We start from the raw sequence: 14,865 nt of genomic DNA, 5'->3' as shown, positions 1-14,865 counted from the left end.
TCAATTTGCAAAATGATATTCGGGGAAAAGGTGACATTTTCTCAGTGGGAGTTATCTGTTTTCAGCACATGCATGTGTGACAGCTCGGACCTAAAAGGGAAATTAATTTCTGATCAATATCGCTTTATGACATTTACTCCCGTAGCAGAATGTCATACATAAAGCAATGAGCAGCTTGTGGCCACAAACGTTAATGTTCACAACTCTGTAACCACAGAGGGAGGCAAACAGCAAGCCTGTTGAATGATAATGAATGTCTCAACCATATTTTATGCCCAAATCACACTTTCTAGAAAAAATAAATCTTTGATCTGAATGCAAATTAAACTGCTTGTCTAAACAGAAACCATAAAATACTCTTCCAACATTCAGGGATTCATATGTCCACTGAAGTAGGCAGACGTTTATGTGAAGTATATAACTGTAATGGAAGAGGGGGACTTTCATCTTTCAAAGGGAAGGATTTTTGGATCCTCGCTCAGAATTTGTCGTAACTTAGAAAGCTTTGAAGTTCAGAAGTGAAACCCAAAACTGGCAGAGATTCGGTTTATATAAACAGTCGACATAACGTCTGAGCAAAGAAAGAACCGAGCTGTCATTGCTGTTAACTGCAGCTTCACATTCAGCTCACTGAGAATCCACTGAAACTAAACCCCGCTCCCGGGGCCGCATGAGAAATTGCCACTTGACCGCACCGTGCACACCTCCGAGACGTCTGCTTGTTCATATTGATTGATTATGGATTTAGAGTCAATCCCGGGATAAGATATCTTCTACAGATAACAGCCAGGCTGATATTGTAGATAATGACCTGTGGTGATATATTTCTGTGTAAGACAGATTGCTCTTATCCACCCTAATGCAGACCAAAAGCTTTGAACCTTTTTTTTAAAGGAATTATTCATCTAGATGCTGCCACATATCAGAGACCAAACCTGTGAGAGATTTCAGATTATTGCATAAGGTAGAGTCTGAAACTTCTCCTGCTCACCTGTGAGTCAGAGTAAAGCTGTTGTTTTGTTCGAAAGCTTTGAACTTCCCTCATTCATTCACTCAGTCACTCGTTCACTGCAGGGAGGTGGATCTCACAACTGATTCCTGTCTGATTAATCTGATAAATTATCTATCTAACTTTGTTTAGACATGAGACTTAACTGCACACTTTATGCAGATTTTAGTCAGTTTCAGCTCATTGTTTTGGCTCGCTTTATAGTTGAGTCTCAAAGCTTTTATTTGATACTAAAAAAGTATGTAGCTATATCTCATATATATAGCAACTCAGTGATGCCGTTTGCAAAGCAGAAAATCACGATCAACAGCTGCACAACTTGAACCTTCTCCATGCCTTATATTTTTTCATCGTTGTTGTACACTTGCATGTAGTAATAACGTGTAAAAACAACCATCACAGTTTCATATGTCAGTGGACTAATTTGCCAAATCTTTGCAGGTCCACAGGCCGCGGTGGAATTGCAGACAACAATGGGCTGAAAGAATCTTTTGTTCCTTGTGAAGTAGTTTCTGGCACTAAAAGTTCTGGGTGCTGTTGGTGGAAGTGTGGCTTTAGACTTATATTTGTTAGGTTGCCAAAAACATAGTAACTGTCACCCTGTGTCCACACAGGAGTCGTAACATGAGCAGCACGTTAGCAGAGCAGCAGCAGCTGCCTCATCGCTCCGTCTGTGTCTATACAGGATCGGTTCAGGCACAGTTTTAAGTGTAGGTCAACAATGATTTGGCAGTGGTTAGAGCCTGACATGATCACTTACACAAGGAAAACCGAGGACAACTAGACTTAAAGCATGAAAATACAATTCAGGTCATGTTCATACATGTGTAGCACAACTGAAATGTGAGTTGTTATGCGGCATGTGTAGAGAACTTGACTGATAAAGACAGATGTGTATCTGTTCTGTCAGAGACACGTGAGATGGACCACTGAAAAATCAGTCGGAAACACCTGCATGTGACAACATGCCATGAGGTTGTGTTCAGACTGACTTTTCCTCTGAACGAAAAAAAAAACACTGCTGTCGAGCAAACATTGATGTAAACAGTATAGGTTTTGAAAGGCCTTAAAAATCATCTTTACCAGTGTTTAAATGAGTAAATGCACTCATTGATTTATTTGACTTCAAGGGTACACACAATGTCTTTTACACACTTTATTTAGAAACACTGATTGAAAACAAATTTGATTGCAAGAAAACTCTGCAATGTACTGGTTCTGATGTTCACTGTGCCTACTGCAGACAACCACTATATGTACTGTACTGTCTCTGTTTAAAACAGGTTTAATAAAGTTGTGTAACCAAATAGTCCCTCTGAAATAGCCTGGCAACTACAGATCCATGCTATTAAACAGCCACTCCATGCCCTGCAGGTAGTCCAGGGCTGAGATTGGATTCATTTTAACAGGCTAAGGAAATCTGCTGTAGATTATAAGGAGACTTTTGAGGAGCTCAGCAGCCAGGATGTAGGCAGTAGCTGCCCTTGATCCCTGCGAGCACAGTTTCATTGGCTCGTTGCTGGAGGAGGAAATAAAAACAAAAAGGAGAGGAAAGCACATGCCGAGGGAGCAGCTGAAAGGTGTCATGTCGGTCACTGGTGATTAGCGCCACACCAGAGTGCTGCTGCGCTGAGCTCTGCCAATGACTTAGTTTTTACATCTCTGACTGTAATAGGAGTCTGTTTTGCTGAAAATTAACTAGTATGGCAGCAGGCGAGGAAAAACAGCTGTGACGTCTCACAAATGCCGGGATTAAAGCTAAGCTCCTTTGCACGACTGCATTGGTGCTGTGTGTCCATCCAAGAATCAAAACAGACACTGAACAACAGCAGGAGCAGACCTGTTTTCACTGCTGAAAAAAAAAAAACAACCTCATAAATCCTCTTGGATTTTGTACTATCAAAGCTGCACACCACATTTTTTACGGCATATTAGTGCACTATCGGAGGTTGTAACCATAGAAACCAGTATGAGGTACATTGCTGGCCTTTCCATCTTTTAAAATGGAGAGCATGACGTCAAAGTGACCACTGTTTTCCCTCTGAGGGAGTTTTTCCTTTCATTCAGAGCGGCGAGGGGCCTGCTTGACAGATAACAGGGTGAGTCAGCGGCACTATCATACACCTTAATGAGGAAGTTTGCTAAGCCACAACACATGAATCAAATCCATCTATAATGAATGCCTAACTTCCCATGAGACAAGAGAGAGCAGCTCGTCGGTCTTATCACATCATTCATACGAACGCGAGAAGAGTGGAAACATTCCTCTTTTAATCTGATCTGTTTATAATCACAATACAAGAAATACAATCACGTCATACAAACATCAGACAATAAAAATGCTGCTGGCTGAGAAACAGTGAGTGTCTTCATAAACAGATTAGACATTTGTTTAATTTCTGTTGTTTAATGTTCCATGTTGTGGTAGAAGGTCACAGTGAAATATCTCTGACGATATGATTTCTTTTATTTTGCTTCTCTTTTTCAGTGCACTAATGGCTAGAGGCATATACAGTAATGTTATATTCGATTTCACTTAATATTGTAGTTATATTTATGTCTAGTCTGGTTCCAGACCTCTTTCACATTTTTCCAGCTTCCAACAAATTTGTAGGCAGGACCGAAAAAGGGGACGTAATCTTCTTGTGCCAGACAAATGAAGCTGAGCAATTGCACAAAAATGGTGACGAATGTGGATGATGCTGCACAAATTATTGTAAGTTGACTTACAGAAATAACAACTCCTAAAGGAATAGTTTGAATTTTGGGAAAAACTCTGAGTATTTGCTGTCTTGCTGAAAGTTAGAAAAGATTGCATCTGTCGTTGTGGTTGTGTTTCAAGGCAATAACGTGTTAACATCTGTCTAATTAGTCTGCAATGGGATTGGTACGACACAAGTTAGCTTTGTATTTCTGCTTGCTGTGACAACTGTGGGATAATGGCAGATAAGAGAAAGAAATCAAGGTTTGGGTAATATTAACACTTATTTTAACCCAAATCATGATATTTTGCATAACCTAGCCAAGTAGTTTTTGTGCCGAAACCTGAAAGCTCCAGAAACATTGCAACATACAGGAGCAAACCAAGCACCAATGAACAAGCTCCATTCTTACCATGTTCTCGTGACGTGTTTTCTCAGCAAGAGACGTACCTGAAGATTGATACCTCTCTTCTGTCTGTGCAGAATCTCCTCCGGTTGCCGGGCAAACTCACAGTGATGATAAGACTCCAGGAAGTCACTGCACTCAGCTACTGCAGCTAAGAAATAGTCATAACCCCATGTAAAACAACAACTTGTAATTTTTATATATATATTTTTTTTACACGATTTAGTTAACATGACATAACGTGTTTCTTTCTTTGAAAAGACTCAGGCTTTATGCTAATCTAAGCTTTCAGTCACTGGCTGCAATATTTGACAAACGGTTATAAGAGTGGTATTGATTGTCCCATCTAACTGTGAATCAAATGATATTGGTGGTGCAGATTCATCAGTCAGGGCAAAACAAGTCTGGCCAACAAGAACACAAGTGAATTAATGAATGGATAAATAAATCTGACCGATAAAGAGAGGTGGCAACAGTACACGTGAGCAAATAGCCCGGAAACATTTGATTCTAACAGAGCAGAGTGACACGGAGGAAGATCTTTCTCCAACAACAATAGTTTGATAAAACCAACAATCAAAACACTTTTGCTTAAATATTCATCATTTCTATCTAAACACGTTATAGTATATTGTTAGCCGTGATTTGCCTGGTGACCTGCAGTAAACGTTACCATAAATGTGGGCAGAGAGAGTCTGTATACACGCAGACAGCCACCTGAACCTGCCTCTGTCTCTCAGCGCTGTCTGAGCTGCTGCCTCAGCAAATGTCTCATATCTTAAACTCAGTTCAGCCCTCGGGCTCTGTCCTGTTGCTGAACGCCCAAAAAAAAAAAAAAACTCCCCGTGTGTCTTCACACTGACCTTTTCTCTGGTTTGGGTCAGGTGGCAACCAGCAGGGTCATTTCTTTGTAAGACTGTTTGCTACTGAGGAAAGAATAGCACAGTGTTTTCATTTTGAACAACTCTCAGCAAAACTCTGTAATAAAAAGTATAGAACATTTGATAAATCTACAGGCATTATTATAGCAAGATCATTTGGGGATTCTAAGTATTTTTGATAAATTAGGCCAGTTTTAGATCTGGGTATTGTTTTGTCTGTCCACCATTTTGAAAATTACAATACCTTGACAAAATTTTATAATCCAAATGATTTTAGTGATTCATTGACTGTTCATGTAGCACCACTAATAGGGTGACATTTTTGGTTCAAAGTGAAATATCCCAACAACTGTGGGATGGTGAAAATATTCATGTTGCCCTCAGGATGACTTTAATAACTTTGGTGATGAAGTACCATCATCAGATCCAAAATGTGGATTTTTTTCTCTACTTTTCTCAACTTGTAATAAGGCTTTTTTTTCTCCCTGACATTTCTACATACCGCTCTTAAAAATGACCATCATGTGAATGTCCAATGCACGTCAAATTTTAACAGTTTAAACAATTCAGTGGCCTTTGCTGAGTGAATCTTTTCCCTGAAGATTAATAAGCCTCAACCTATAGTTTGTATTAAGTTTCTCTTTAGCTTTAGCTGTAGATTGTGGTGCCAGTTAGCAAATGTTAGCATGCTAATACACTGAAACTAAAATGGTGTGCTTCTTCTACCACTGATGAAAATGTATCTCAATATACCATGCCAAAGATGCTCTATATAACAAGATAACACAATGGCATGACACAATTCACTAAACACAGTGCAGTTTAATGTTTGTTCCTCATTTTGCTGTTCATATTTATTTGCTAACTTAATATTCTAAATATTGCTATAGAGCTTATGTTGTCAAATATCATGAGTGTGTTGCTGAAATAGGTTTCGAACAAAGTAATATTTCCATTGAGTTGTCTGTCTGAAAAATACCATTTTATTGTCAGAATGACTGGAAGATATGTGGCTTCAATATTTAATTCAGTGACTATATGGTGAAACAATCAGTTATAATCTGTGCTCACGTTCACTTCTCCAATTGGTTTGAATAGACTCAGGACCTAAAGGGGCGGAGCCTGTATCTGTGACACAGATACAGGAAATGACTCCTTTCTCCTTTCTAGACCGTTTCTGACATGCTTAGAAAAACTCTGCAACCCCACGTAGGGCCCAACCCTGATCCTGAGAGACTAGAAAGAGCAGTGACTATTACACAGCACTAATTCCCATTATGAAATAATGCTCAAAAACTACATTAAGTTAACAACCATGTCAAGCTAGAGGCAGTCTTAAAAACCAAAGCTCATGTTTGTCTGATAAGTGAGTCTCTTGAAGAGCAGCAGAGAGGGAGGTCAGTCAGAGGAGGCCGGCTCTGCGGCTCGGTTGTAGGACATGGACCTGCTCTAAAGTTGCAGGTTCAGGTTTCACTGGGATCTTGCAGAGCGATCTCACCCCGCTGACCAGCCTCTACTTCCTGTTTGCGCTAATAAGACCCTGGAGGCTCATTGGCTGAGCTCAGCACAGCAGCACGCTGGTGCGGTGCTAATCACCAGTGACCCACATGACACCATAAACCTTATAGATCTGTCAGCGCACGGCGTTCTCAGATTACACTCAACAGCTCGCCAGTCATGCCGATTTTGTTTAATGCTCATGATGGTAACAATGGAAGCTCAGCTCTCAGTTATTCAAATTATTCCACCATGTTTAAGACATAAATCCTTTCTTGTGCAGTGTTTTTTTTTGCTTATTGCTTGCGCATATTAGCTGCTGACCTCAATGACATAATGCTTCGAAGGTCACCTGTTGAATCCTGTGTGTGTGTGTGTGTGTGTGTGTGTGTGTGTGTGTGTGTGTGTGTGTGTGTGTGTGTGTGTGATTCTGTTTCCTTTGTAACATAATAACACATAATTCAGGATTCATTAAGTCTGACTGTGGCACATGTAGTTTGTGTTTGTTCAGTTGTCACTGAAGCAGCTGTACGTGCGTCGATTAATCAGAAATGACTCATCACTTCTCATCTAATGTGTCCCGATCTGTGTGAGTCATGAGCAGCAAAGTGGGTGTGTTTCCTCTAAAAAAAAAAAAAATCAATATCTAATGGCATAATGGCCATAAGAGGTTTTTGCTGCAGAGTTATTTACAAACCAAACACTGTTTAACTCATGATTCTGACATCTGTAGGTCCTGTTGGAAATAATGATAGGATATAATGACCTGTTTCCTTCCTTCCTTTAATGAGACATCCAGTAAATGTATTTAACCTGTTCCTTAGTGGGAACCGACATTGTCAGCTGATATACAATCACACATATGCAGTTTTCTTTCTTCTTTTGTTTTTCTATTGTTGATATAAGGCATATAACAATAAGAAGTGCTCTAAAATTACATTTAACAGATATCTGTGGAGCTGCTTTAGTTAAGTCTGATATGCTTTTAAAGAGTTTGTCATGTTCATTTTAAAACTAACTAGAGAAATAGGTTGTGCTATGTTTACCTTCTGCCATTTTATTTCAGTGCCTGAATTCAGAGTATGAAATCTATGTACTATATGGTACACTTAAAAGTAGTGTCTGTGGCATGTACGCAACTTCTGCTTACAGTCACACAATGAAATCTGATGGAAGCTGTGTGACAATACATATGTCAGCGATGATGCAAGAGGAAGATAAGTGTCTGAAATCTTTGCTGTGTTGAACCACAGCAAAGTTTCCCCAGGGAGAAATCTAGCTTGGTTAATGAAAGCTACTCAGTTGTAAAAACTACTTTGTGTAAAAAAAAAAGATCCAAAAGACATAAATTTGACAATGTATATGAATATAAAATAATGAAAACTTTAATGTGTAACATTTCTGCATTAAAATGTCTAAAAACGTGAGACGTATTTTATTGAGCTGTGTGCTTACATTATCCCAAATGTTTCCAACAATGTACTGTAAGTTATTCTCGGTAATGGTGTATTTCCTACCAGTTGCTAGAAGCTAACCTCCGGGAAAACACGGGATACATCGGATACATCAGAGAGTGAGGAAGGAAGTCTGTGAAAGTGACTAAATGGAACATGAATAAAACTTTAATATTCCCACGTCCATAAACATGATTTCTGCTTGAGTCATGTCAGATAGATTTTCATCAGCTATGGTGGTAGTTTAACAGTGAAGACAACAACTCCCATGATCCCATGCTACATCAGGATATCATCAAACTACGTATTTTGTTATTTTTAGAATTTGAGAGAGACCACTAGTGGCTGAATTTACATATTTTGTGTTGAAAATTAACCAACGGCAGCAGTATAATACCTCCTACACTATGATGCAATAATAATCCAATATTATATGATAATATAACAATCACAGGGGCCATTTTTTTCTGAGTGGAATAAGTTTAGTTACTGTTGCTTTATGTACATTTTGTTGATAGTACTTTCACATTGTTGTGTTGCTGCTTTCACTTTACTTTTACTTTTCCTCCATTGCTGTACAGTGAATGAGTGAATGCAGAAACCACTTTGGAGTCAGTTCTTTGCACATTATTTATGAAGCGTGTCAAAGTAAGAAGATGGACAGACTTTTATTGTGCAGTAGTATGTATTCAGTAACTTCAAAACATCCGGTTTGTTGAAGAGTGGATTGTGAGGTGAATGCACAGAAGTAATCTGGAGCCAGGCACTAGCAGGGCACAGCAGGCAGGACACTGTGTGTGTTATTGTTATACTCTGCACACTGTTACATAATACGCAGCCTTCAGAATATTGTGTAATATTTTTAGATAAGAGTAGAGAAAAATATGCAAGGACAACAAGTAGCTACAGTATGTTCATGCACTGTACAAACTGTGAAGTGAATCATTTGGTGACGGTGTCACATTCTTGGTACAGCAGCAGAACTCATGACATTAAGATCCGTCTCTAATGGTCAGATGTATGAGGCCCGTTTTAGGAGGACTAACATTACCCAGCAGGCCATGTGCTGTATGTTCTTCATAAATGAATCAACTGTCTTCTTCTCCGCTGCTCTTGAGCGACCTGTTACACAACTCGTCTCTGATCCTTGTAAACACGCAGTGGTATGCAAAAACAAGTTGACAGGACTGAACGCTACTGTCAGAAATAGTTTAGGCCGGCTTCTGAAAGACCTGCGTCTACTTCGCGGCTCTAAACGATAAAGTCTCTGAACGCCACTTCCTCCGGTCCTGAGCGCAGGGATCCGGCTCAGGTTTCTGAGGCCTCGGATCAGCTGCTGGTTTCACACTCCTGTGTGTTCTGTGACAGTGGACGTGGTCTCCAGAGAGGAGAGGTGAAAGGGTAATCTGATCCCACCTGCTGACACAACCTGCCAGTAGCTGGGGATACAACTAATTCTGTTGGACAGACATAAATTGTGTCATTGACACAACCAGTTTGAATAATTCATGCCCTGACACAACTCCCAGTACTATCACTTTGCAGGAAACAGTCACTGGGTGGGGTCTGCTGGGAGCTGTACTTCCTTCTGTCTCACTTTGTTTTAGATCTTTATTTTGTTGGTTTCATGTAAACTGACAGGATCCTTTTCAAAGTAGAAAGACTAGAAATAATACGATCTTTATGAGACAGTATTAGACCATTTATTATACACTTATGAGACTTTATTAGAGGGTAATTAGAGATGCATTACAATAGAACTGAACTGTTAACTAAAGTGAAATCATGTATCAGCTACTTCCCCATTTAAAAACAATGTGAACCCAATCTATCAAGTAACATAGAGGGAGAGGAGTATTTTGTCTGTGAGTGACAGGGGGAAACAATACGCTTTAGTTTATTGTACAGTTCTGTTTTATTGTGTCTCTAATTGCCCTGTAATAAAGTCTAATAAGGGTCTAACAGTACACTTTAGTTGACAGTACAGTTCTGTTGTAATGTGTCTCTAATTACCCCCCAATAGTCTGACATGAGGCTAAAACTGTCGGGTTTTATCTAATTTGACACAAAGTATTGCCTTTTATTTCTTATTATGTACATTTAAGTGCAACCAGTTTAATTATTGTGAACAAACAAAGTTATTGTGAGTGTGTGCTTAACCATACATAATTCAGTATTTTTGTTTTTTCCTGTCTTCAAAATCAGCTTTTCAAAATAAGCTGAAGCCGTCATTTCATTCAGTGCCTTCCTGTCTCTCTCTCGCACACTCACACACACACACACACACACACACACACACACACACACACACACACACACACACACACACACCTTTGGAATCAGAGCCTCCACAGAGTAACTGATAATGGACCATTGTGTGCCATGTGGTCACAGAAGCCCGATGATTGAAAACCAAATTAACTTTCCTTCTGAGTGACTCTTGAGTAAGCTGAAGCCGTCGACGGCTCACAGGTTCGTACCAGTTTCAAATTCTTGTCTACTCAAATGAGCTGGAGTCGCTCAGATATCCTTTAAAGTGTGTGAGCTTCTGGACAGGGTGAAATGTACAGTTTTCTTAAAAAAATCTAACTTACATTTCTCTACATTGGGCTGTATTTTTTTCCCCAAAACTCTTAGCTCAGTTCTCCTTACTGACATGGACATTTGTCAACATTTATTTCATTATAGTGACCTAAATAACACAGGTAGCATTATAATATGTCACTATTGTCTTGTAAAGACTATAGTATGTGTGTCTTTATTTAGCATAAATCATTATTCCATTACAACAAAAATAACTGATTCACAGAAATGAATTACAAATGTTACATTTAGGATTTTTTGCACAATTTTTGCAGGGAGTAATTCCAAGTGCACAATAATGCAATAAACAGCTGTATATATTCAAGAGAAAGCTACAGATGAGATACAACCATACTAGTCCTCTCATCAACAACATATGTTCTGTCTTGCAACCAAGGCTGTGTCGAATGTCTTTTACACTCAAAGCTTCTATTGAGGTTTTTGAATGAAGCTGAACATAAATGTAATTTATGGTGTTGTTAGATTGCTGCTAAACTACCCTGTCAATACAGGTATGTGCCTCAGGCGGGAGAGCAAACTTTTTTGAGAGCAGTTTTTTTTAAACAAATATGGATTGTAGCATAATGTTTTGGCAGATAAAAACATGTTTTGATTTTTTTTTTATCTGTCTAAAATAAATTTTGGTTTTTGGACAAAGCTTTGGGGTTCTTGAAAATGTCTGGATCACAGCAGTTCAAAACAATCCTCGCCTTATCGTTATCCGCGACCGTGCATGAGCACTGGGTTTAAACTGAATGAACAGACATGCAAAAAAACCAAACAAACTGCGCAGCATTCAAGTGTTGATTTAGAATTCGAATGTCAAGGTTATGAATGAAGCTGCAGAATGTTCAGTACAGCCCTGCTTGCAACACATCTGGGAAAGAATCTTTTTGCATGCCTGATCTGATCCATCCCTGGCAATCCTCTGCAGATATGTCCAGACATCCAGCATTCACTTGTGTTCAAGAGGGACATCTGATCATGTGGCTGGTGGACATAAATCTTCCACCTCCATGAGGAAAATATTTCCTGGGGGTGAGGTTGAGTAGCGGACAGTAAGGTGGAAGGAAAAGTGACACCATCCTGTGATGGGCTGTGAACCAGTCTGTGCCTGGAAGAGATGGTGAAACGCCAGTACGATCACAAACTGGGTCACCTGTGATTGTTTTGTCACCTTGACATAAATCTTTCTCAGAGGTTATCAAGCAATGAAAAAAGATGCTCACTGTCCAAATTAGGAGTTTTAATTCATCTTGGTTTTTAACATAAATTCAACAGTTGTATGTTAACGTGCAAAATAGTGTGTGAATACACAGAGGTTTGGTGGTGGTTTGGTTTGAATTTGAAAATATTTGAATTGAATTTGAAAGGTGTGGCCATGGAGTGCGTTTTGTGCCAGAGCAATGAAAAATAATCTACGGTTTAGTCCAAGTCAAGTCAGTTTTATTGATTGCCCCAAATCCTAACAGAAGTTTTCTCAGGGTGTTTTTTTTATATATATAGAGCAGAATTAGACTATTCTCTTTATTTTATGACAGTCTAATCCTTTGAAAAAGTGAAAAATGGGAGTTAACAATTCTAGTGTGCAACCGAGCATACTCATACTGAGAACAAGCTTTCCCTGGACACCGCACATTTGTCGAAATACCTTTGGAATACTCAGAAAGTATTCATCAGTGTTCTGTGGGATGAAACTGTTTCTATTAGTCACTCGTCCTTGTCTTGATGGGAGAGTTTAAATTTAGGACTAAATTGGAAAATCTTCTGCTAAACTGAGTCATCACTTCAAGGAAGTTTCCACCTCAAGGCTTTCTCACTTTCTGATGAAACCACAGCGAAAGCACCTGTATGGTCATATCTGTGCAGTAGAAAGGGGCTATATAACCTTTTTACGAATTGAAATACTCGGCATTATGTGAGGGGAAGTTTGTTTTACCATGATACATACAGTGTATACTATACTACACATTCCATAAAACATAAATACATGCAAGTACATTCACACATTCACACATGTAAGTACAAAAAAACTGAACGCATACATGTGATCAGCAGAGTGTTGTGTTCAGAGCTGGTATGACAGAGTTAAAAAGACTGAGAGTGGTGATGCGCTTTTGTACGAAATGCCAGAGAATTTCCGTTTATTGGAGACAAGGGGGGATCAGTATTATACAGGTTTGTAGCGCAGCAGCAGAAGGTGAGGACTGTGGAGCAACACAGAGCACCTCTGACAGTGTTTGCTGGTAGTGATTGATAATATCAGCTGCGTGTTGATCAAAGCAGTTTGTTGTTTGTTGTCTAGTGTGGGTCCAAGATACAACAACCCCGGTCATATCTCTGTTGTTGACATTTATCATGTGTTTACCGCCAGTGTGGAGCCATGCCACAAAAAAATATTTGACTTATAATCAAAGTTGATTCATTTATTTTTAGATACAACACACTGTCATGTCTAAGTGTTGAGAAGAAAAATGGAAATAACACACACAGGAACTCTTTTGTTGTCCCCTACAACCCCGGGTGCTGTTGGAGGAGGAAATGAACACGTACGGCAAAAGCACACACATTCTTTACTCGAGCAGACATACAGATACTTGTGTAAAAATAAATACCCTGGTAAAAGTAGAAATACTGATTAAATTTCTTTACTCAAGTGGAAAAGTGGAGGATCTGAAATGTACTCAAGGTATAAAAGTAAAAAAACTGTCCAAATTGTGTCCATATTTGGGTGCTCGAAAATTAAATGGATGCAATTGAAAATATTCTCAGTTTGATGAATTTACTCAACAAGTTTTGAAATAATTTTTTTTCTCAAACTCAAAGACTCAAGTTTTTTTTTTAAAGTACAGTGTACTATATTTTGCATATGACCATCAGTTTTCATGGATGAGTTACAAAGCTTTTAGTTTGGTTGGTGGGATGTTAACTGGTTTGTTTCTGCTTTTCCCTTGAAAAGAAATTGATTTCTTGATTGATTTTTTAATAATCTTTCAAAGATCGGTGTGGTTTCTTCTGGATTTTAAAAGACTCCTGACCCAAAGTTTACTCTTAGCTACTCCTTTGCTCCTGTGACAATATTGATTATGAGCATGTTTGTGTTTGTCTTTGTTTATGCAGGGAGCCTGATATTCCGGCCTGGGCTCCTTTACTCTACCAGCTGCAGCTGCTGGACATCGGAGAGAAACCAGACCCGTTAACTCTGCCCATCGCAGACCGCATCCGCATCGGCAACCAGAAACGAGAGCGGGGAAACTTTCATTTCCAGAGGGAGGAATACAGCCTGGCTGCCAGAGCTTATTGTATGGCTTTGGATGTGCTAACCACACGCAGCAGAGGTACACCCAGCATCAAAACCTGAATTTATTCATAGAAAATATTTCCATATGGTCGCCTATACCAGGCATGTGTTGTCGTAGTTGATATGAGTATTATCTTCTCTGGGAAAAGGTGAAAATGGAAATAGAAAACTGATAAAAGTGCACACACATACACACACACGCAACATGAAACACAGCATTCGATAGAGACCTCAGACACAACATTTCCACATCAATCTCAGCCATGAATGACATAACAGTTTAGAGCTCTCCTCCATCACACTAATCACAGCATCACCATGCAGAGCCATATCCATCTGAGCCGAGTGCCGCCATAAATGTTTTTGCTTGATTCTTTTGCATAATCAAAGCTAATCAACTTTCATATTATTTCCACCTTCTTAATCACTTCAATCATTGACGAGGCAGGGTGGGCCCGTGAGGGAAATGTGACTGAACAAGTCAGTGAAGAGAAAAACATGAACTGCTTCATAATGCATCAATGATGGCGGGCTGGTGAGTGAACTCACTGTGGCACTGAAGAGACAAGTTTATCAGGGCATCGAGATCACATAATTAGTGGATGAGAAGACGACCAGAAAAAAAAAAGATAGCGATGATGAAGCAGAGGCACCAACGTCTTTTACTCTTTTTGGGGTCGTTTTGGGCTCATCAGACATATTTCACGAATATGATTCATGCAACATGGAGATTATTAATCACTTTGATTATTAACCAACGAAACGTGCCCTCACATGAACTTTAGAAGTGATCACGCCGCCGATTTTTAGCACAGGTAACTGTCTTAATGGAAGTAAATAAACCAATGTGAGTAGTGATTAAGTTTAAACACATTTTATCACATCTTAATGCAGCATTAAATTTGCTCATAAAAACAACAATCAGTGTCCACTTACTAGCTTTTCTGCCATGAGATGTAGCTGAAAACCTTGCAAATGGATTTGGAAATAAGCATGTGGAGTTTGGGCTTCCAAAATCAAGAATGAACGTTA

At 39.2% G+C, this 14,865-nt stretch overlaps 1 protein-coding gene across 2 annotated transcripts in view; it reads left to right on the top strand.

The window, feature by feature from the left end:
• The window catches only part of fkbp16 (FKBP prolyl isomerase 16), a 77,377-nt gene that overhangs the window by 56,949 nt on the left and 5,563 nt on the right, over positions 1–14,865 (top strand). For both annotated transcript variants that reach the window (XM_084734850.1, XM_084734849.1), the window contains one exon: positions 13,653–13,870. In XM_084734850.1, the coding sequence (XP_084590976.1) occupies positions 13,653–13,870 (218 nt within the window). The remainder of the gene's footprint in view (positions 1–13,652; positions 13,871–14,865) is intronic.

The sequence above is a fragment of the Lutjanus erythropterus genome, chromosome 13 (assembly GCF_056507025.1).
Source record: "Lutjanus erythropterus isolate fLutEry1 chromosome 13, fLutEry1.hap2, whole genome shotgun sequence".
NCBI lineage: Eukaryota > Metazoa > Chordata > Actinopteri > Lutjaniformes > Lutjanidae > Lutjanus > Lutjanus erythropterus.
This window is presented reverse-complemented; position numbering and strand designations above follow the sequence as displayed.